The sequence below is a fragment of the Hypanus sabinus genome (assembly GCF_030144855.1).
Source record: "Hypanus sabinus isolate sHypSab1 chromosome X2 unlocalized genomic scaffold, sHypSab1.hap1 SUPER_X2_unloc_21, whole genome shotgun sequence".
NCBI lineage: Eukaryota > Metazoa > Chordata > Chondrichthyes > Myliobatiformes > Dasyatidae > Hypanus > Hypanus sabinus.
In genome coordinates, this window is record NW_026778992.1 from 144,417 (window position 1) to 168,696 (window position 24,280).

The 24,280-nt window shown below is 44.3% G+C and overlaps 1 protein-coding gene and 1 long non-coding RNA gene across 3 annotated transcripts in view; both read left to right on the forward strand.

Annotated features, from left to right (window-relative positions):
- Positions 1 to 1,493: 1,493 nt before the first annotated feature.
- Positions 1,494 to 19,955, forward strand: LOC132385782 (zinc-binding protein A33-like). Its single transcript, XM_059958006.1, has 6 exons — positions 1,494 to 2,007; positions 2,482 to 2,577; positions 2,988 to 3,221; positions 5,038 to 5,060; positions 5,147 to 5,265; positions 16,084 to 19,955. The coding sequence occupies exons 1-6, from the start codon at positions 1,597 to 1,599 to the stop codon at positions 16,632 to 16,634; spliced, it is 1,434 nt and encodes a 477-aa protein (XP_059813989.1). The 5' UTR covers positions 1,494 to 1,596; the 3' UTR covers positions 16,635 to 19,955.
- A 3,875-nt stretch (positions 19,956 to 23,830) lies between these two features.
- LOC132385786 (uncharacterized) overlaps positions 23,831 to 24,280 on the forward strand; it is a 29,605-nt gene continuing 29,155 nt past the window's right edge. For both annotated transcript variants that reach the window (XR_009509281.1, XR_009509282.1), the window contains exon 1: positions 23,831 to 24,132. This is a non-coding gene — a long non-coding RNA (uncharacterized LOC132385786). The remainder of the gene's footprint in view (positions 24,133 to 24,280) is intronic.

Below are 24,280 nucleotides of genomic sequence, written 5' to 3' on the forward strand. Positions count from 1 at the left end.
AGAGTGTTGTATGTCTGAGCCCAGCTGTGTGTGTTTGTGTGTGACAGAAGGCTCACTGATCCTCGGGCTGTTCCCAGGATGCTCTGGAAAATAGACAGCGATTGCTGCTGGAAGATCATCAACTCGGGGAAAGACGCCCGAAACTTTTTGGCCTGCCATCACATCGAGATGTCCGGAGAGCAGCGGTTCCCAACCTGAGATCCACGGTTACTGGTATTGGTCCTTGGCATTAAAAAAAGTTTGCGAAGCCCAGTCGTACAGGAATGCTGCCTACTGACACATTGCAGACGACAGGGACACCATTGGAACTACAGGGGTCCTCTACACTGGACAGGGAGAGGCCGGGTTGGCTGAGGAAGCCTCACAGTTATGGTAGTAGTGAACCACCCCAGGGGGCACATGGCTTCTCCTTTCATCTCAGGACTTCAATCGTCTTCCAGCGGAATGTCCTTCCGACCGCATGGATGAGGCCTATGGAGATTCAGCTGACGTTTTTGTCGCACTGGAATTTTACAAGATGGGGTTGCCAGCCATACGGCCAACCGTCCTCCGCTCGTAGCCGGGCTTAGACAGTCCATGGATGCGTTTTCGTATCTGTTGTCTGTTTAATGTGTTTTTGATCCCACACTCAACATAGAAAAGGCCAGAATTTCCACTGAACACATCCAGCAAAACCACGTTGATTCCCTGAGCAAACATGAGGAAGTCTGCAGATGCTGAAATTCAAGCAACACACACAAAATGCTAGTGGAACGCAGCAGGCCAGGCAGCATCTATAGGAAGAAGAACTGTCGACGTTTCGGGCCGAGACATTTCGTCAGGACTAACCGAAAGGAAAGATATTAAGAGATTTGAAAGTAGGAGGGGGAGGCGGAAATGCGAAATGATAGGAGAAGACCGGAGCGGGTGGGATGAAGCTAAGAGCTGGAAAGGTGATTGGCCACAGGGATACAGAGCTGGGGAAGGGAAAGGATCATGGGACGGGAGGCCTAGGCAGAACGAAAGGGGAAGGGAGCACTGGAAAGAGATGGAGAACAGGCAGTGATGGGGAGAGGGAGAGAGAAAAAAAAAGACGAACAACTAAATATGTCAGGGATGGGGTAAGAAGGGAAGGAGGGGCATTAACGGAAGTCAATGTTCATGCCATCAGGTTGGAGGCTACCCAGGCGTTGTTTCTCTTGGCTTCATCTTGACAGTAGAGGAGTCCATGGATAGACATATCAGAATGGGACTGGGACGTTGAATTAAAATGTGTGGCCACTGGGAAATCCAGCTTTCTCTGGCGGACAGAGCGTAGGTGTTCAGCGAAACGGTCTCCCAGTCTGCGTCGGGTCTCACCAATATACAAAAGGCCACACCGGGAGAACCGGACGCACTATACCACACCAGCTGTCCTGACGAAGGGTCTCGGCCCGAAACGTCGACAGTGCTTCTCACTACAGATGCTGCCTGGCCTGCTGTGTTCCACCAGCATTGTGTGTGTGTTGTGTGATTCCCCGAGTCTGCAGCGCGCGTAGTGGACAATCCCGGTACTGCAGGGGATCAGCAGCTCTCCGAAAGTGAAAGCATTCTGAATCAGGAAGTGCTGGAGTTAACATGGCTTCGAAAGGACCGGCCGAGAGTTGGACCGAGGAGGTAATTTGTCCCATCTGCCTGGATTTCTTCACCGATCCGGTTATACTGGAGTGTGGACACAACTTCTGTCGCTCTTGTATCACACAGTGTTGGGAAAGGGAGCAGAAAAACTCCTGCCCGGAATGTCGAGAGGAGTTTACTGACCGCACCCTCAGGGTGAATCGGGCCTTAGCAAATCTGGCTGAAAAAGCTCGAAATCTAAACCTGAATCCGAAAGGGAAGGAAAGTAAACGTCACTGCGAGGAACATGAGGAAGAACTGAAGCTGTTTTGTGAAACGGACAAGACACTGATCTGTGTGATCTGTGCAGCTGCGCAGGAACACAGAGAGCATCGATTTGTGCTGATTAAAGAGGCTGTTAAAAACTATAAGGTAAAAACTCACGTTAATTTAACACTTAACACATTTCCTTTGTCCTTTGCAACACCTGACTCCTAACCTCCCCCCTCGTCGCCATTCAGGGCCGCAAACAGCCTAGTTCCTCCCGTTTCTTCCACGGTCGATTGTCCTCTCGTATTAGATTCCTTCTTCTCCAGCCCTTTACCTCTTCCACCTGTCCCCTCTCAGCTTCTCACTTCATCACCCTCCCCCACGTTCCCCCTCACGTTGTCTCACCCGTCACTTGTCAGCTGGTTCTCATCCCCAACCTTTTTATTCTGGCTTCTCTCCCATTCCTTCCCAGTCGCAAAGAAGGGTCTCATCCCGGAACACCGACTGTTTATTTCCCCTGAATAGATGCTGCCTGACTCACTGAGTTCCTCCGTCATTTTGTGTGATAATCGGGTTTGATCACCTGTTTCTTTTGATGCATCTTTGTTTCTATTTCCTTCACTCTCTGACTTCCAGGATCAGCTAAAATCTTCCTTAGACTCTCTCACAAAAAAGAAATCAGACTTCCAGGAAAAGGAGCAGCAACAGAAAGAGAAGATTTCCGGAGTTCGGGTGAGGCTTCCTGAGCGGAATTTCTGATATTACTGTCGAGTTTTGCTCCATTTAATGCAGAATAGCCGAGTATCGCAGCTCCAGTGACCTGGGTTCGATCCTAACCTCTGCTGCTGTCTGTGTGGAGTTTGCATGCTCTCCCTGTGACCACGAGAGACTCCGACACATCCCAGGGACATGCTGGATGAATGGCTAATTACCGTTAACCCTGAAAAGGTGGGGAAGGTGTGTGTGAATCAGATGGGAGTTTATGGTTCAATATGTGAGAGTAGGTTTCAGGAAAACGTGAGGGAATGGTGTTGACGGGAATGCTCTCAGAAGTAGCATGGACTCCAATAGACCGAACTGAACGACAAAAGGAAACAGAGCACAGCAATGCAGTATATTAATCTTCACCTTTCCTTCGACAGGAACAGTCACACAGTGTTCAGTCCCACATCACATCCCAGTTTGCTGAACTGCGCCAGATTATCACTGAGAAAGAGCAGAGCTTACTCAGGGATCTCAGGGAAGAAGAGAAGAGGATTCTCAACCCAATGGAGAAAAATCTTCTAGCACTTCAAGAGAATATAAGGAGTATTCAGGAGGAAATCACTAAGTTAAAGGAACAGATGGATCAGAAAGATGGTGTGATATTTCTGAAGGTGAGGGATTATATTTCAATTTGTTTCTGTCAAAGGGCACGAAATGAACAGTGGTATATTTGAAATAAATACAGCACAGCGGCCAATTCTAACAAATCAATTGCCGCTGCTGGCGACCTCACACAAGTTGTTATACTTGAATGATGCACCCTCCCATCACTCCAATAATGACATTTCAAAATGTCGAAGATACGCTTTCAGTCCTTCATTAGTAAAATACAATCTTGAAGCGATGAAACTTCAGGGTAATTCATTGTAAAGTAAGATGCAACACAGCGGTCAAGAACAGAATGACATCCGCCCGTTCCCAGCTCAAAACTGCCCAGAACAATGTACAGATACGTAACCTTTTCCCTTCGCTTTTACCACGTCCCCAATCACGTGACGAGTTACCATAATAAACACGTAACACAGAATACAATGCAGACAGAAAACAGACGTGTTGCTCCTACACACAGCATTTACAAATGGCAGTAAACTGTTTCTCACCAGACAATTGTTGCATCTATTCAGGGTTGTTGTTGTCCCATAATAATAAGATTATTAAGGGATTGGACACGCTGGAGGCAGGAAGCATGTTTCCGCTGATGGGTGAGTCCAGAACTATAGGCCACAGTTTAAGAATAAGGGGTAGCCCATTTAGAACAGTGATGCGGAAAAACTTTTTCACCCAGAGAGTGGTGGATATGTGGAATGCTCTGCCCCAGAAGGCAGTGGAGGCCAAGTTTCTGGATGCATTCAAGAGAGAGTTAGATAGAGCTCTTATAGATAGCGGGGTCAAGGGATTTGGGGAGAGGGCAGGAACGGGGTACTGATTGTGTATGATCAGCCATGATCACAGTGAATGGCTGTGCTGGCTAGAAGGGCCGAATGGCCTACAGCTGCACCTATTGTCTGTTGTCTATTGTCCTAAAACTGGGCTTCCACAACTTCTGTACACCCCAGGACAAAATGCAAATCTCTCTGAAATTATTTACTCCGATCATAACACAGAGCTGCTGACTGTTTCCTTATTTACCGCATTAAATATCCTCTGAAACTCCCATTAACACCCGGTTCCAGTCACAGGCTGTGAGTGTGTCTGTTGCAGTTGGTGTGAGGGTCTCTCTGTCAATCAGTGAGAACAAAGAATTTGACCCACAACTCAGACTTATCCTCCATATCCGGTTTCCATCAGATTATGGAAACTTTCAATGTCTCTTTATTTTTTGGATATATTTTGCATGGGATTATATCCCATTCTCTATCATAAACAGGCCATTAGGTCCATCTTCTATCAGTATCCCTGCTTCACAATCCTCCTGCCACCTACTCACCGCAGCCAGCAACAGTGCCCCGAACTCCCTGGTCCCTCACGTGTTTATCCAGCCTCCCCATTACAGTCACTCTGCTGTTCCATTTCATCCACTCCTGTGGCAGCAAGTTTCACATCCTCCTCACTAAATTTCTTGTGGAATTTGTTAAAATCCATCTGGAATTACATCTCCCCACGAGTCTCCCCATAAATAGAGATACTTCCTCCACCCGCACATAATCACATAGATCACTGATCTTAAATTCCTCCATCCTATCACACTGACGTCATATCCAGATGAAAATGCACAGCCTGTCCTGTCTTCCCTGTAAGTTTCTTCCTCTCAGTAATGGTTTCACATTCAGAAACTTTCCCTGTAATTTACCCCATGGTTCTGTATTGTCCGTGTGTGTGAGTGACTGTGGGAGTTGGAATTTTCAACTCCTTGTAATGATTTGGATGAAGTTCAGGATGTGGACAGTAAGTGCAAGTCTAATCAGATTTGTGTTTTATTTATTTCAGGAAGAAGCTCGTCGGAACAGAAGGTAGGACAGGCTCTTTACTGAAACCCTGAATGGATTTGAAAATAGTTCAGAATAGCAATTTATAACCAGCAGTTTAATATTTACAGGATTAATGACGATATCCAGGAATTGTCAGTGACAGATGAGACCCTACCGGTTGAAAAATTCGATCACCTCTATTTGTTGAACACAGTGCTGAGAGAAACGCTTGATGCTATTAATCGAGGTAAAACTTACAAAGATTCATTTCTCCTTGTTTATGAAGATCAATTTAGTTCCAATTTGAGGCAAAGATTGTCTGTAATACTGGGCTGAAGGGGAACTGAAGTTTATTCCACATCAACCCCACTGACTGGGAGGCATCACTGTCACATGGTCAGCTGGAGATGTCAGACCCCTGGACACACCAGCACAGGGTCACAATACAACCAATACACGGGACTGGCGGATGAACCACTGTGTTCCAATCCCAGGCGAATGCACTAACACACCAGTGCATAAGTTTGGATCCAACCAGAGGAACTGGTGTTGTGATGTTGTTGTGGCCATCGCGGAATCATGGTTGTAGTTGGGATCTGAATGTCCAAGGTTACACAATGTATTGGTGGTATAGGAAGGTCGGGTGAGGGGGTGGTGTGGCTCTGCTGGTAAATCAGTAGCAAGATGTGACATAGGATTGGAAGATGTTGAATCTTGTGGGTTGAGGTAAGGAACTGCAAAAGTAAAAATGACACTGACACCAGTCATATACAGGCCTCCCAACAGTCAGTGGGTTGAGGCCCACAGATTACAACTGGAAATAGGAAAGGCTGATGAAAAGGACAATGTTATGATAATCATGGGAGATTTCAACATGCAGGGCAATTGGGAAAATCAGGTTGGTAAAGGATTTCAAGAGAGTGAGTTTGTTGAATGCAATGTGATGGCTTTCTAGAGCAGTTTGCCATTGAGCCTACTTGGGGAACAGCTCTAATGGATTGGGTGTTATGTATTGAACCAGAGGGGAGCAGTTAAAAGAAACCTTAGGAGGCAGAGCTCACAACATGACCGAGTTCAACTTGAAATCTGGTAAGGAGACAGTAAAGCCTGACATTGTAGTATTTCAGAGAAATGAAAGAAATTACAGTGGTCTGAGAAAGGAGTTGGTCAAAGCAAATTGGAAAGAGATGCTGGCAGGGATGAGTGCAGAGCAGAAATGGTGTCAGTTTCTGGGAAAATGAGGATAGATGTACTCCAAAAATAAATAAATACTCAAATGGCGAAATAGTACAACCATGGCTGACAAGAGAAGAAAAGTTAATGTAAAGGCAAAGGAGAGGGCATACAACTAAACAAAAATTATTCGGAAGGGAGAGGATTGGGAAGCTTTTAAATATCTACAGAGGGGAACTAAAAGGATGATTGGGTGGGAAAAAATAAACAAGAAATTGATTTGAATTGAACTGGCCTGGTTGAAGAAGCTGTCCCGGAGCCTGTTGCTCCCGGCTTTTATGCTGTGGTACCGTATCCCGGATGGTAGCAACTGGTACAGTTTGTGGTTGGAGTGACTCTGGTATCCAATGATCCTTCTGGCCCTTTTTACACACCTATCTTTGGAAAACAAGATAGCAAACAATATCAAATTATTTTTCAAGTATTGTGAAAAAATAAAACAGAGATGAGAGTGGATGTAGGACAGCTAGAAAATGAGGCTGGATGGATAATAACAGAGGATAAAGAGATGGCAGATAAGCCAAATATTTTGCACCATTATTCACCGTGGAAGACACCAGCACTGTGCCCGGTGTTGAAGAGTGTGAGGGAAGAGTAGTGAGTGCAGTTACTGTTACAAGGGAGAAGCTGCTCAAAAAGCTGAAAGCCCTAAAGATACATAAGTCACCCAGACCAGATGAACTGCACCCGTGTTCTGAAAGAGGTCGCAGTAGAAATTATGGAGGCATTCCAAATGATCTTTCAAAATCATTGGACCCTGGCATGGTGCCAGAGGACTGGAAAATGGCAAATGTCACTTGACTCTTTAAGTAAGGAGGAAGGCAGCAGAAAGGAAATTATTGACCAGTTTGCCTCACATCTGTGGTTGGGAAGAAATTGGAGTCAGTTGTTAAGTATGAGGTTATGGAATACTTGGTGACACTGGACAAGATAGGACAAGTCAGCTTGGCTTCGTTAGGGAATATCCTGCCTGACAAACCTGTTGGGATTCTTTGAGGAGATTACAAGCAGGATCGATAAAGGGGATGCAGTGGATGTTGTATATTTGGAATCTCGGAAGGCCTTTGACAAAGTGCCACACATGAAGGTGGTAACCAGGTTAAGAGGCCATGGTATTACAGAACAGTTACAGGCATGGTTAGAACATTGGCTGATTGGTAGGAAACAGCGAATGGGAGTAAACGGAACCTTTCCTGGTTGGCTGCCAGTGAGTCCTGTTCCACAGGGACACAGGTGTTAGGACACCTTCATTTTATGCTGTATATCAAGAATTAGCTGATGGAATAGACAATAAGATATAGGAGCAGAAATAGGCCATTCGGCCCATTGAGTTTGCTCCAATATTCAGTCATGGGAAGACCCAATTCTTCCGGTCATCCCCACTCCCCTGCTTTCACCCCATACCATTTGATGCCCTGGCTAAATGAGCACCGGTACATCTCTGCCTTAAATATGCCTTGGCCTCCACAGCCACATGTCGCAACAAATTCCACAGATTCTCCACACACACTGACTAAAGTAATTTCTCTGCATCTGAGTTCTAAAAGGACGTCCTTCAATCCTGAAGTCATACCCTCTTGTCCTAGAGTAGATGGCTTTGTTTCCAGGTTTTGCAGATGATACGAAGATTGGCGGTGGGGCCGGTAGTGTTGAGGAAACAGTTAGTCCTGACAAGGACTTGGATGAGGAGAAAGGGAAAGAAATTGGCAAATTATATACAATGTTGGAAAATACATGGTCCTGCACTTTGGTCGTAGAAATAATGTGCAGATTTTCAAATGGGGAGAAAAATCAAAAAAATCTGAGACGAAATTGGACTTAGCAGTCATTCTGCAGAACTTCCTAAATGGTAACTTGCAGGTAGAGTCAGTGGTGAGGAAGGCAAATCCAATGTTAGCATTGAATTCAATCGGTTTAAATAGCATTCATTTCAAGAGCAGGGATGTGATGCTGAGGATTTATAAGGCACTGGTGAAGACTCACCTTGAGTATTGTGAACAATTTTGGGCTCCTCGTCTAAGAAAAGATGTGCTGGCATTGCAGAAGGTTCATTTCATAAGGATGACTCCAGGAATGAAAGGGTTATCATACGAGGAACGTTTGATAGCTCTGTGTCTGTACTCGCTGGAATTTAGAAAGATGAGGGGGAATCTCATTGAAACCTTTCAAATGTTGAAATTCCTAGAAACCTTTCGAATGTTGAAAGTCCTAGACAGAGTAGATGTGGAAAGGATGTTTCCCATGGTGGTGGAGTTTAGGACAAGAGGGCACAGCTTCAAGACAGAGGGGGAATCTATTTAAAACATGTGGAGAAATTTGTGCCAGCAGCTGTTGAATTTGTGGAACCTGTTGGGTGTATTTAAGGCAGAGCATGATAGGTTCTAGATTGGACACAGCATCAAAGGTTACGGGAAGAAGACCAGGGAGTGGGGCTGAGGAGGGAAAATAAGGATCAGCCATGATTGAATGGCGGAGCAGACTCGATAGGCAAATGGCCTAATTCTGCTCCTATGTCTCATGGTGATCTGACCACTACATTGAAGCATTGTGAGAATGAGCTCGGACACACCAACAAGCATTGACATGGGTCAAGATTTCATCTCGGGAGAAGCACACACAGCATAACCGGCCTGGCAAAGCTCCCTCACACACATACACAGGAAGGACAGGCAGATTGTAGTCAGAGCCTCAGCAATGTACATTGTTATTTCCCTCAGTAACCTGGAAACCAGTCTCTTCAGAGACAGTCATTTATTCATTTAAACAACTCAATCACGTGTGACACATTGTCAACACACACCAGACATGTGATGACACACTGTAGCATACAAATTCCTCAATGTGCACACTATCCTTCAATGTGTATACACACACACACACACACACACACACACACACACACACACAGACACACACGATATACTATCAGAGTGTGACACACAGCCACAGAAACAGGCACAAATTCCCATTTAGGATTGAAATCTGCCGTCCTTACCCAGTCTGTTTGTTCTGTGTCACTGAGCTGCCCTCTGACGTGACGTCACATCAACACTTCACAGACAGACTCCGGGGTGAGATTCCTCAGGAGGATGATCTGGGAGGGTTTGACGGATGTTGAACTCACGGCCCACTTCATCAATCTGCAAGACTAAGATGTCTTCTTGAGCATGGCCCATTTGTGTGTGTTTGCCCCCCCCCATCCCTCTAACCATTTCCCATCTGTGTATTTATTTTAAAATATGTTATTTTTACCTGTTTCTACAGCGTCTGAGGGCAAATTCCGTTCACCAACCTCCCTCTCTCTGAGAATGTTACCCGATTTCCCATCTCACTTTCAATCTGAGGCCTCTGGTTCTGTACTCCCATTTCTTGGAAAAAGAACGTTATTTAAGCTCCTTAGAATTATTTACCTTGATAAGGGGTCACACCTGAACATCCTACACTACAGCTGAATAGCCCAAGCTTACTCACTCTTTGCTTTTAACTCAAGCCCCCAGTCCTGGTAACATCCTCCTGAAGCCCCCCGTCCAGCGTAATGACATCCTCCCCATATTCGGGAACCGGAAATGCAGACAATACTCCAAGTGTGGTCTATCATCGACATCAAAGGCCTTGCTTAAGTTCATGTGGACAGTGTGGAATAGGCTGATGAATACAGGACTGAAGGTGTTTTTTTGAGATTGGTACAAGAAGGGCGGTGTGGGAGCTAAATTCTGAAGGAAGACCGTTTAAAAAAAAACTTTGTGTACAAGGACGGCGAGACTGCGCAGGACAGCGCGGAGAGTTTAAAAAGATGACCACCCTATACCGCGGGCAGCGGAGTGGGTGGCAGCAGAGTGTAGGGCTTTGGCTCAACGGGCTTAAGCGGTAACGGAAAGAGGCGAGAGCGAGGCACCGACTCTTTTTCTCCCCTTAGCAAATCGGCCTGGACGGACGGGGGAACAGCAGGGCACATTAGTTAACCGTTTAAAAAGTTTGTGTTCTTGGCGAAGTAAGTGGGTCAGTAGACCTATCTTTCTTTGTTTCATTCCTGTAGAATTAGGTAGCATGTCTGCAGGGTTAGTGCTTTGTTCAGGGTGTCAGATGTGGGAATCCTGGGAGACCTCCAGCCTCCCTGATAGCCACATCTGCACCAGGTGAACCGAGATTCAGCTTCTCGGAGACCGTGTTAGGGATCTGGAGCAGCAGCTTGATGACCTACTGCGTATTAGAGAAAATGAAGTGGTGATAGACGGGAGCTACAGAGAGGTAGTCATCCCTAGGCTACAGGGGTCAGAAAACTGGGTGACTGTCAGGAGAGGGAAGGGAAATGGCAGGGTAGTGGAGAGCACCACTGTGTCTGCCCCCCTCAGCAACAAGTATATCGTTTTGGATGCTGTTGAGGTGGATGACCTGACAGGGGACGGCCACAATGACCGGGTCTCTGACACTGAGCATGGCGCTGTTGTGCAGGAGGGAAGGAGGGAGAAGAGGAATGCGGTAGTCATAGGGGATTCCATAGTCAGGGGAACAGACAGGAGATTCTGTTTGCCTGGTAGAGATACCCGCATGGTGTGCTGCCTCCCAGGTGCCAGGGTACGGGATGTCTCGGATCGGGTCCAGAATATTCTGAAGGGAGAGGGCGAGCAGCCAGCTGTCTTGGTACATGTTGGTACCAATGACATAGAGAGGAAAAGGGAGGAGGTCCTGAAGAGAGATTTCTGGGAGTTAGGAATGAAGCTGAGAAGCAGGACCTCCAGGGTAGTAATCTCAGGATTGCTGCCTGTGCCACGTGCTAGCGAGGGCAAGAATAGTAGGATCAGGCTGATGAATGTGTGGCTGAGAGACTGGTGCAGGGGGCAGGGCTTCAGATTCTTGGATCATTGGGATCTCTTCTGGGGGAAGTATTAACTGTTCAAAAAGGATGGGTTACACCTGAACCCGAAGGGGATCAATATCATAGCAGAAATGTTTAACAGAGTTGTTAGGGAGGGTTTAAACTAATTTGGCAGGGGGATGGGAAAAAGGTGACATAGGATCGGAAGGTGCAGAATCTTTATGGGTTGAGCTAAGAAATCGCAGGGGTAAAAGGACCCTGATGGCAGTTATCTACCAACCTCCTAACAGCTGCAGCGATGTGGATTACAAATTACAACAGGAAATAGAAAAGGCTTGCCAGAAGGGCAGTGTTATGATAATTGTGGGGGATTTTAACATGCGAGTGGATTGGGAAAATCAGATCGACACTGGATCTCAAGACAGAGAATTTGAAGAATGTCTGCGAGATGACTTTTCAGAACAGTTTGTTGTTGAGCCCACTGGGGGATCAGAGGTACTGGATTGGATATTGTGTAATGACCCAGAGGTAATTAGAGAGATTGAGGTGAAGGAACTGTTAGGTGGCAGTGATCGTAACATGATTGACTTTACTGTGAAATTTGAGAAAGAGAAGCAGAAATCCGATGTGTCGGTATTGCAGTGGAGTAAAGGAAAATACAGTGGCATGAGAGAGGAACTGGCCAAATTTGACTGGAAAGGGACACTAGCGGAAGGACAGCAGAGCAGCAGTGGCTGGAGTTTATGCGAGAAGTGAGGAAGGTGCAAGACAGATATATTCCAAAAAAGAAGTAATTTTCGAATGGAAAAAGATGCAACCGTGGCTGACAAGAGAAGTGAAAGCCAAAGTAAAAGCAAAGGAGAGGGCATTCAAGGAAGCAAAAATTACTGGGAAGACAGAGTATTGGAAAGTTTTTAAAAGCTTACAAAAGGAAACTAAGAAGGCCATTAAGAGGGAAAAGATGAACTATGAAAGAAAGCTAGCAAATAATATCAAAGAAGATACCAAAAGCTTTTTCAAGTATATAAAGAGTAAAAAACCGGTGAGAGTGGATATAGGACTGATAGAAAATGATGCTGGAGAAAAAGTAATGGGAGATAAGGAGATGGCTGAGGAACTGAACGAGTATTTTCATCAGTCCTCACTGAGGAAGATATCAGCAGTATACCGGACACTCAAGGGTGTCAGGGAAGAGAAGTGTGCGCTGTCATAATTACGACAGAGAAAGTACTCAGGAAGCTGGATAGTCTCAGGGTAGATAAATCTCCAGGACCAGATGGAATTCACCCTTGTGTTTTGGAGGAAGTAGCTGTGGAGATCGCGGAGGCATTAGCAATGATCTTTCAAAAGTCAATAGATTCTGACATGGTTCCGGAGGAGTGGAAGATTGTAAATGCCACTCTGGTATTTAAGAAAGGGGCAAGGAAGCAAAAAGTAAATTATAGACCTGTGAGCTTGACATCGGTGGGAGTCAATTGTCAAGGATGAGGTTACGGAGTACCTGGAGGCATATGGCAAGATAGGCCAAACTCAGCATGGTTGCCTTAAAGGAAAATCCTGCCTGACAAACCCATGGAAATCTTTTGAGGAGATTACAATTAGGCTGGACAAGGGAGATGCAGTGGATGTTGTGTATTTGGATTTTCAGAAGGCCTTTGACAAGGTGCCACACATGAGGTTACTAAACAAGATAAGAGCCCATGGAATTACGGGAAAGTTACATCTGTCGATAGAGCGTTGGCTGATTGGGAGGAAACAGAGAGTGGGAATAATGGATCCCATTCTGGTTGTCTGCCAGTTAAAAGTGGTGTTCCAGAGGGGTCCGTGTTGGGGCCACTTCTTTTTACGTTGTATATCAACGATTTGGATTATGGAAAAGATGGCTTTGTGGCTAAGTTTGCTGATGATACAAAGGTAGGTGGAAACTCCCCCACCTGAGGAAACAGAGAGTTTGCAGAGAGACTTGGATAGATTTGGAGAATGGTCAAAGAAGTGGCAAATGAAATACAATGTTGAAAAGTGTATGGTCATGCACGTTGGCAGAAGAAATAAACGGGCAGATTATTATTTAAGTGGAGAGAGAATTCAAAGTTCTGAGATGCAACGGGACTTGAGGGTGCTCGTGCAGGATACCCTTAAGGTTAACCTCCAGGTTGAGTCGGTGGTGAAGAAGGTGAATACAATGTTGACATTCATTTCTAGAGGAATAAAATATAAGAGCAGGGATGTGATGTTGAGGCTCTATAAGGCAGTGGTAAGACCTCACTTGGAATACTGTGTGCAGATTTGGGCTCCTTATTTAAGAAGGGATGTTCTGACATTGGAGAGGGTTCAGAGCAGATTCACCAGAATGATTCCGGGAATGAGAGGGTTAACATGTGAGGAACATTTGATCACTCTTGGACTGAACTCCATGCAGTTTAGAAGAATGAGGAGGAACCTCACGGAAACATGTCGAATTTTAAAAGGCATGGACAGAGTGGATGTGGCAAAGTTGTTTCCCATGGTGGGGGAGTCTAGTACGAGAGAGCATGACTTAAGGATTGAAGGGCGCCCACTCAGAACGGAGATGCAAAGAAATTTTTTTAGCCAGAGGGTGGTGAATCTGTGAATTTGTTGCGGCAGTGGAGTCCAGGTCATTGGGTGTATTTAAGGCAGAGATTGATCAGTATCTGTGTAGCCAGGGCATCAAAGGTCATGGTGAGTGGGTGGGGGAGTGGCACTAAATGAGAGAATGGATCAGCTTATGATAAAATGGCGGAGGAGATTCGAAGGGCCGAATGGCCGGCTTCTGCTGCTTTGTCTTATGGTCTTATTTGAATGCACCAGTATACGGAATAGGGATCTTGTAGTACAGGTAGAGTTTGACAGGTACAAACATAGGCAGGTACGACTTTGATCGAAGGAATAAAGGCATAGACAATTCTGTAAACAGGGCGAAATTCAAAAATCAGAGGTGCAAACGGACATGGGTGTCCTTGTGCAGGATTCCCTGAAGGTTAACTTGCAGTTTGTGTCAGTGGTAAGATTGGCAAACTCAATGTTTGCTTTCATTTCGAGAGGATTAGAGTACAAGAGCAAGGATGTAATTCTGAGGTTTTATAAGGCGTTGGTCAGACCACACTGGGAGTATTGTGAGCAGTTTTGGGTCCCTTCTATCGGAAATCATGTGCTGGCATTGGAGGGGGTGCAGATGATTCACAAGAATAATTCCAGGAATGAAAGAGTTAACATATGAGGGGTGTTTGATGGTTCTGGGCCTGTACTCACCGGAGTTCAGAAGAATGGCTGATTTATTATCCCCGGGGCCGCACTGCCCGAGTCTCCCCCCGATCCCCGGGGCCGCGCTGTCCGAGTCTCCCCCGATCCCCGGGGCCGCGCTGCCAGAGTCTCCCCCCGATCCCCGGGGCCGCGCTGTCCGAGTCTCCCCCCGATCCCCGGGGCCCCGCTGTCCGAGTCTCCCCCCGATCCCCGGGGCCCCGCTGTCCGAGTCTCCCTCCGATCCCCGGGACCCCGCTGTCCGAGTCTCCCCCCGATCCCCGGGGCCCCGCTGTCCGAGTCTCCCCCCGATCCCCGGGGCCCCGCTGTCCGAGTCTCCCCCCGATCCCCGGAGCCGCGCTGTCCGAGTCTCCCCCGATCCCCGGGGCCGCGCTGTCCGAGTCTCCCCCCCCCCCCCGATCCCCGGGGCCCCGCTGTCCGAGTCTCCCCCCGATCCCCGGGGTCGCGCTGTCCGAGTCTCCCCCCGATCCCCGGGGTCGCGCTGTCCGAGTCTCCCCCCGATCCCCGGGGTCGCGCTGTCCGAGTCTCCCCCCGATCCCCGGGGCCGCGCTGTCCGAGTCTCCCCCCGATCCCCGGGGTCGCGCTGTCCGAGTCTCCCCCCGATCCCCGGGGTCGCGCTGTCCGAGTCTCCCCCCGATCCCCGGGGCCGCGCTGTCTGAGTCTCCCCCCGATCCCCGGGACCCCGCTGTCCGAGTCTCCCCCCGATCCCCGTGGCCGCGCTGTCTGAGTCTCCCCCCGATCCCCTGGGGCCGCGCTGTCCGAGTCTCCCCCCGATCCCCTGGGGCCGCGCTGTCCGAGTCTCCCCCCGATCCCCTGGGGCCGCGCTGTCTGAGTCTCCCCCGATCCCCGGGGCCGCGCTGTCCGAGTCTCCCCCCGATCCCCGGGGCCGCGCTGTCCGAGTCTCCCCCCGATCCCCGGGACCCCGCTGTCCGAGTCTCCCCCCGATCCCCGGGGCCGCGCTGTCCGAGTCTCCCCCCGATCCCCGGGACCCCGCTGTCCGAGTCTCCCCCGATCCCCGGGGCCGCGCTGTCTGAGTCTCCCCCGATCCCCGGGGCCGCGCTGTCCGAGTCTCCCCCCGATCCCCGGGACCCCGCTGTCCGAGTCTCCCCCCGATCCCCGGGGCCCCGCTGTCCGAGTCTCCCCCCGATCCCCGGGACCGCGCTGTCCAAGTCTCCCCCCGATCCCCGGGACCGCGCTGTCCAAGTCTCCCCCGATCCCCGGGGCCGCACTGTCCGAGTCTCCCCCGATCCCCGGGGCCGCGCTGTCCGAGTCTCCCCCGCGATCCCCGGGGCCGCACTGTCCGAGTCTCCCCCGATCCCCGGGGTCGCGCTGTCCGAGTCTCCCCCGATCCCCGGGGCCGCGCTGTCCGAGTCTCCCCCGATCCCCGGGGCCCCGCTGTCCGAGTCTCCCCCCCCACCCGATCCCCGGGGACGCGCCGTTCGAGTCTCCCCCCGATCCCCGGGGCCCCGCTGTCCGAGTCTCCCCCCCCACCCGATCCCCGGGGCCCCGCTGTCCGAGTCTCCCCCCGATCCCCGGGGCCCCGCTGTCCGAGTCTCCCCCCGATCCCCGGGGCCGCGCTGTCCGAGTCTCCCCGCGATCCCCGGGGCCGCGCTGTCCGTGCCTCCCCCCGATCCCCGGGGCCCCGCCGTCCGAGTCTCCCCCCGATCCCCGTGGCCCCGCCGTCCGAGTCTCCCCCCGATCCCCGCGGACTCTCTAATTTTCTGCTTCTCCCCCCAGTCTCTGTCACCCTGGATGTGGAAACGGCGAGTCCGTATCTCGAGGTGTCTGAGGATCGGAAGAGTGTGAGATGTACCGGGACCCGGAGGAATCTCCCTGACACCGGGAAGAGATTCACAATCTGGCCTTGTGTGCTGGGATCGGAGGGATTCACATCGGGGAGACATTACTGGGAGGTGGAGGTGACGGGGAATCGGGTCTGGTGGCTGGGAGTCGCCGCAGAGTCTGTGAAGAGGAAGGGACGTGTCAGTCTGAGTCCGGAGACCGGATTCTGGGTCATCGGGCGGGATGGTGACGTGTTACATCGGGATTGTGACGTGTCCGGTCTCCCCTCCCCCGAGTCCCGTCTCGCTGCCGGTCCCATCCCCGGGAGGGTGGGAGTTTATCTCAGTTACGAGTCCGGGACAGTTTCATTTTACAACGCGGAGACCAAGTCCCATCTCCACACCTTCACTGGGAATAAATTCACGGGGAAACTTTATCCTTTCTTCGCGCCCTGGGATAGAAACCAGTGGCTGAGAATCTGCTCCGGTTCCGCTCCGGGTCTGTAAACGGGTCGGGTCCCGGGACCGGCGTCAGGAGTAAAGTCCCTGTAAATATAAATGTGCGGAGAGTGCAGCTAAATACGTGGCTAAGGAGATGGTGCAGGAGGGAGGGCTTCATGTTTCTGGTCAATTGGGCTTTGTTCCCGGGAAGGTGGGGCCTGTTCCGACAGGACGGTTTGCCCCTAAACTGGGCGGGGGGGGGGGGGGAATAAAATTCTTGCGGGTAGATTTGCCAGTGCTGCTCCGGGGAATTTAATCTAGATTTGCAGAGGGAGGGGAACCAGAGTGTTAGAGCAGATAGTGAGGTGCAGGAGGATAAGGAACATGAGAGGACTGCATGTATAAACGGAAATGAAAAAAAAGCAGATGATATACATATTCTCAAGAACATCTATTTCAATGCACGGAGTATTGTCGGTAAAACAGATGAGTTTAGGGCTTGGGTTGACACGTGGGATAACGACATTTCTGCTATCAGTGAGGGGCAGAACTGGCAGCTTAATGTTCTGGTAAAATTGGAGAACGGCCAATTTTGTGGAAATGGAAAAGGATCTAGGAAGAGTGGATTGGGATAAGTTTTTTTTTCTGGCAAGGATGTGTTCAGTAAGTTCACAGGCATAAGAAATTAAATAGAGATTGGGTTGGAAATGTTATAGCAATTTCATTTAATTCAAAATCGAGAGGAGTTGCAATTTCGGTTAATAAATCTTTACCAATTAAAATACAAAATGTAATAATTGATTCTGTGGGGAGATATGTGATTATACATTGTCAATTTTTTTCAGAATTATGGACTTTTATGAACATTTATGCACCAAATGAAAATGATGCAAAATTCATACAAGAAGATTTTTTGAACTTGGCTGACGCAAATGATAAAATATTAACAGGCGGAGATTTTAATTTTTGTTTAGATCCAGTATTGGATAGGTCAACTAAAGTTGTTACAAAATTAAAAGTAATAAAACTAACTTTATCATTAATGAAAGATTTAAACCTGATTGATATATGGAGAAAAATTAATCCAAGAGAAAGAGATTATTCATTTTATTCAAATAGACATAAAACTTAGATGGAGATTTAATACAATTTTATTAAAACGTCAAGATTTTTGTGATTTTATGAAAAAACAGATTCAATTTTTTTTGGATACAAATTTACATTCAGTTGAGGATAAAATTGTATTATAGGAAGCGATGAAAGCATATTTAAGGGGTCAGATTATAAGTTATACATCTAAAATTAAGAAGGAAAATTGGGAAAAGATCATAAAGTTAGAAAAAGAATCTCAAAGATATATGACAGAAGAAAAACAAAGACAACTTGTTAATAAAAAACTACAATATAATACACTCCAGACATATCGTACAGAAAAAATAATTATGAGAACTAAACAGAAATATTACGAATTAGGTGAAAGATCACATAAAATTCTTGCTTGGCAGTTGAAAACAGAACAGGCTTTTAAAACAATAAATGCAATTAGAGCAAGTGTAAATAAGGTTGCTGATAAACCTTTAGAAATTAATGAAACTTTACTTTTTTTATATACTGAACTATATCAATCAGAATCACAAAATAAGATTACTGAGATAGATAAATCTTTTATCACAAATAACCCTTCCAAAATTTAACTTGGAAGAACAGAAAGGATTAGATATGCCCTTTACATTAAAAGAGGTTGAAGAAGCTTTAGGATCACTTCAGAGTAACAAATCCCCAGAAGAAGATGGTTTTCCTCCTGAATTTTATAAAAAAAAATTAAAGATATATTAATTCCTCCCTTTATGGAATTAATATACCAAGTGGAAAGAATGCATAAACTCCCACAATCTTTTTTAACAGCGATCATAACTGTATTGCCAAAAAAAGAGATCCTCTAAAACCAACATCATATAGGCCTATTTCTTTGTTGAATACAGATTATAAGATAATCTGTAATTTTACAGATAATTTTATCTAATAGAATATCTAAATATTTACCAAAATTAATACATATGGATCAAACAGATTTTATTAAAATCAGACAATCAATGGATAATCTAACCTGGTTACTTAGTATAATTCAGCTGGCACAAAAAAGAGAGGAAATGAGTGTGGCATTTGCTTTGGATGCAGAAAAAGCATTTGATAGATTGGAATGGGATTTTTTGTTTAAGGTATTGGAAAAATATGAGGTAGGAAAATCTTTTATACAATGGATTAAAACCTTAAATACTAATCCTCAAGCTAAAGTAGTTACAAATGCTCAGATTTCAACACCATTTTGCTTAACGAGGTCAACTAGACAAGGCTGCCCGTTATCACCTGCTTTATTTGTATTGGCAAAAGAACCATTAGCTGAATTAGAACAGATTCAGATATTGGCGGTTTTAGAGTTAATCAAGAAGAATATAAGATTAATTTATTTGCTGATGATGTTTTGATTTATTTAACAAACCCATTACAATCTTTGCAAAGATTATCTTTTAAATTGTAAGAACACGGGAAAGTATCAGGGTATAAATTAAATTGGGATAAAAGTGAAATTTTACCCCTTACCAAAGGAAATTATAATCGATGTCGATTAGTAACTCAATTTCGATGGTCAATAAATGGGATAAAATATTTAGGTATCAGAGTTGACAATGATGTAAAAAAATTATATGAACAAAATTATTTTCCATTATTAAAAAAATAAAAGAGGATCTTGATAAATGGATGATGTTACCAATAACATTAATAGGTAGAGTTAATGCTGTAAAAATGAATATATTCCATAGATTGCAATATTTATTCCAAACTTTACCAATACAATTACCGCAGAAGTTTTTTCAAGAACTAAATAAATATGTAAGGAAATTTCTTTGGAAAGGAAAGATGTCAAGAATATCATTAGTAAAATTGAGATGTAAATTTGATTTAGGAGGGTTACAACTTCCAAATTTTAAGAATTATGATAAAGCAAATCAACTTAGATTTATTGTATCTTTTTTTGATAAAAAAAACCCGGCATGGATTAGAATAAAATTAGATAAGATAGGAGAAAACATACCAGAAGATTTTACATATAAATGGGAATCCAAATTGATACGGGAAAAAAAAGAATCTCCTATATTAAGACACTTGATTGATTTATGGAATAAGGTAAATATGAACGATAAGATAAAGAAATCTTTATTAGCAAAAACAAACTTTAATTCAAAATAGGCTTATTCTTTTTACAATGGATAATAAACTTTTACATAATTGGTTCCAAAAGGGGATTAAATATATACGTAATTGTTTTGAAGGAGGTATATTGATGTCGTTTGATGAATGAAAAAATAAATATAAAATATCAAACAACACTCTTTTCTCTTATTTTCAATTAAAGGACAATTTACGAGAAAAGCTGGGTCAAACAATGTTGATGCCAAAACTTAGTGAAATAGAAATATTAATTCAAAAAGGAAAAATTTTAAAAATTACATCTTGTATGTACAATTTGATTCAAAAACAGACTGAACCTGGAATTCATAAATCAAGACAAAAATGGGAAACTGATTTGAATGTTAAAATTGTTGGAAAAAGCTGGTCAAGATTATGTTCTGATAGTATGATAAATACAATAAATGTTCAAATTAGATTAATACAATATAATTTTTACATCAATTATATATAACACCACAGAAAATAAATAGATTAAATTCAAATATGTCTGACCAATGCTTTCGATGTAATCAAGAAATTGGTACTTTTTTACATTCTACTTGGTCTTGTTTTAAAATTCTACCATTTTCGATATATCTGATTTTTATTGGAACAAAGTACTGTAGTTCAACTCCCAAATAGTTCAATATTATTTTTATTAGGAGATATTGAAGGGACAATACTGAAAATTAAATTGAATAAGTATCAGAAAAAAATTATATATATTGTATTGGCAGTAGCTAAAAAAGTTATCGCAATTACTTGGAATTCTGAGTTATATTTAACTATGGATCAATGGAATAATGAAATATATAGTTGTATTCCACTTGAAAAAATTACATATAATCTAAGAAATGAATATGATATATTTTTCAAAATTTGGCTCCCATACCTACAAAAGAGATTAAATATATAGGTCCTTTGAAGATAAAATTATAATGTAATTGGGGAAAGTAAGTATAAATATTAAAATTATTTTGAACTCCATGGAGCATGTGGGTATCCTCCAATATCGAGGCAATCTTTTTCTTCTTTATTTCTTTCTTTAGATAAGGGTTAAGGTGGGGAGGGGGAGGATTAATATTATTTTTCTTTTTCTTACTAATTTTTCATTACATTTATTCTTTGTAATTTTCTAAAAAAAATAATAAATAAATAAAAAGAGCATCTCAGTAATCCAACAGCCCACTCACCTTTGCTACCCTTTATGTCATTTCCTTATGTTTAACACAATTATTACGTGCCTTTTCCAGCTCAAACTGTGAATTGATTTAAAGTTAGTCCCATAATTTAATAGCTTTTATTTGAAAACTATCTACCCTCGCAAAGATTGTACTGAAGACTGCATTTGATTTTTCTTCAGCCTTGTACGCTTCACATTGAAATAGTATGTGTTTCGACGGTTTCATAATGACAAAATGTACACGACACAGAATGAAGTTTTCCAATTAGTTACAAGGCATAATTAAGCATAGTGTGGATATGTCTGTCATGTGAATATCATTCCTTCAGTTGTTTTAAGCCCTTCTTCTATAAACCCAACAGGTTTATGTATTCTGGAAAGGTGTCTGTCTTTACGTCCATTATCCTACGTCTTGCCATAAGCCCCTAATTCTTAACACTACCAACCTTTTAGCTTCTAATTTGCTAAGTGGAAGGTCTATATCCACAGCTTAACATTTAACAGCTTTTGGAGCTAAACAATCAAAATCATCATTTACCTCAACAGCGTGATGTGCAGGGCCCCATAATGTGCAGACATATAAATCAAACTTTATATATGAAATACCGTTTGACAAGTTTCCAACAGTCAATCTGACCTACTGCCAGAATGACCTGTTTAAGACTCATCAAAACCGAAATGTATTCTGAGCAATATTATAAGGACCAATTTCTTCCATCCACTGTAAGCCTAAACTGTTGGCAAAGAATTCTGCCTTCTGTGCTGATAAATGGCTATAAGTCATTTCTTTATCATTACCTGCAATTCAGGCACACAAAAACAGCCACACCAACATCCCCAATTAAATTATCTTTTGATTCATCTGTAAAAATGGTTACTGTATGATAATAACTTTCATTAATATACTGATGACCAACAGACTCTCAGGCAGAACTGAATCCGATCGTGTAAAAACTAAAATCACCTGAAGTCATTGGAAAAAACAATGTGGGGTTACAGAGAAAGCTACAGTGGGACATACTGTATCATCAAATACACCCATATTCCCAGCGTTGTAAGAACCCAGCCACCCAAAACAAAAAACACTCTTCTAGTGATGTCCCCAACCGTCCTCCAGTGCACCTTTAACAGGATGATCATTTCCTTGACCCGCAAATTAATCCAGTATGTTGACATCAACTTGAATCTTTGAGGGCAATTGTCCCATTGCAATCAGTAAAGCCAAAACAGGAGACAACATTACCGCACCAGAACACAATCTAAAAGTCTGTAATTGTATCACATACAAACACTTTTAATTTGAAGATGAAGGTGATCCACAAGCCACACAGACATAATCAAGAACAGATCAAATTAAACAAATCTAATTGGTCAAAGATTTTCATGTTGCACCCAAGAATACCCACATAGATGTCTGAGGAGATTTAAAGCTCCTTTACATTTATCAATTATTTTACTGATAGTTGCTTCCCCGTCAGCTTATTATCCATCCACATAATGAGAAATCTTACCACTGACACTTCCTCAAGACATTAATCCTATAAATTAAAATCAACTGCAAGTCTATTAATGCTGTTTGTAAACCACGTAATGTGTTTTAACGACTGAAAGCTTACAATCCTCATCAATCTGCCCACTGTTTGATCCATTAATTGTAAATTGCAGTTAATACCTCAAATCCATAAAGCTAAGTCATCTGTACATTGTGATTTACCCAGGGAATCCCATTTTCCCATCTCAGAGAAAATATCATTAATCATAATATTAAATAATGAAGGGCTACAAATACTGCCTTGTGGGATTCCATTCTCTATCTCATAGACACAAACATGCCGATCTTTACTTGGACAGTCCATACAAAAAAAACTCAGAAAAAAAATACAATGACCCCCTTACTCCTAATTTAATCAAAAGTCCTTTCTTCCATATCATTTCCCTTTTCAGTCTCAAGAAATATTGCTATTACAACATCTTTATTTAATTGTGCTTTCCGAATATCATCTTCCAAACCTAAAACTGAATCTAATGTCATTTCACACTTCCAAAATCCACTCTAATAAAACACTTTATCACCACTCTTTCCAAAATATAACTCAAGCGCTTGATTACTATACATTCCATAAGTTTACATAAATGAGACTTTCACGATATAGGCCCTGAACTAGAAGGATCAAATGGGGATCTGCCAGGTTTTCAGGCACTACTATTTCCATTTTCCATGAGGAAAGTAGATGCACAATTCAAATATTTAATATTTTACAAATGCGAATTATATACAATTACAATTTCAAATATCACTCTTTCCTGGAGACACCTGACCTGCATTATTAATAGACTTCTTAAATTCATACAAAGAAATCTCTCCATCAGTGATACTATCATTGCTGCAGCTGACTTCCAGCACATCAGGGTATTCACTGAAAAACATACCCTACATTGTTTAACTTCTTCACTTAAATTATCCTGATTATGAATCTCTGCAAATGACCCAGCCAGTAACACAACCTTCCCTGTTTCAGTAACAATCATTTTGACCTCAATAATCAACACTGGAATATTATGATCCCCACAAATCCCATTTTCTAAATCATATCCCAAACAATTCCAAGTTTGATATCCCTTCATATAACCTCCAATAAATCACCTACTTCCTCACCACGGCCTTTGCCCTTTTATTGTTAATAATGTAACTCGGAGACTGATGCACCATCACATAAAAACTCACATTTCTCCCAATTTGCTTCCTGTCCCGTTATAAATCCAAATCCAAACACATAAAGACTGGAAGGCTGACTGACGTTCACATAAACTAATCACCTTCCGAGTTCCCATTTGAGCGACAGGCACTGCAGCCAATGACAGCAGGGGTCAGTGTTACGTCTGAGCTACGATAGGCTGGAGGAAATCGGCCCATGACCAGCCCCTCCTCTTCCGCTCCATCGCCATGGCGGAGATCAGCGAGTCGCTTCTGTCGGTGTCGCCGGCCTCGGCGCCCACAAGGACGGTTGTGATTCCCCTTTGCGCCTCGGTGGGTCTGTTTCGGGGACGTCTGTGGTGGCTGACGAAACATGCTTTGACAGGGAGCGAGCGAGGGACAATGACTACAACTCCCAGAAGGCCCCACTGATGACGTTGTGGTGTTGTTCAGGGGTAAGGTATCAAAGCAAAATGGAGGAAAATGTAATGCATTACGTTTTCTGTACTGTGTCGTGCCTTCAATAAACAATTAAACTAAAAGAGAGATTCCAGCGAGAAATAGATAGAAAACAGAACAATACAGCACAGTACAGGCCCTTCG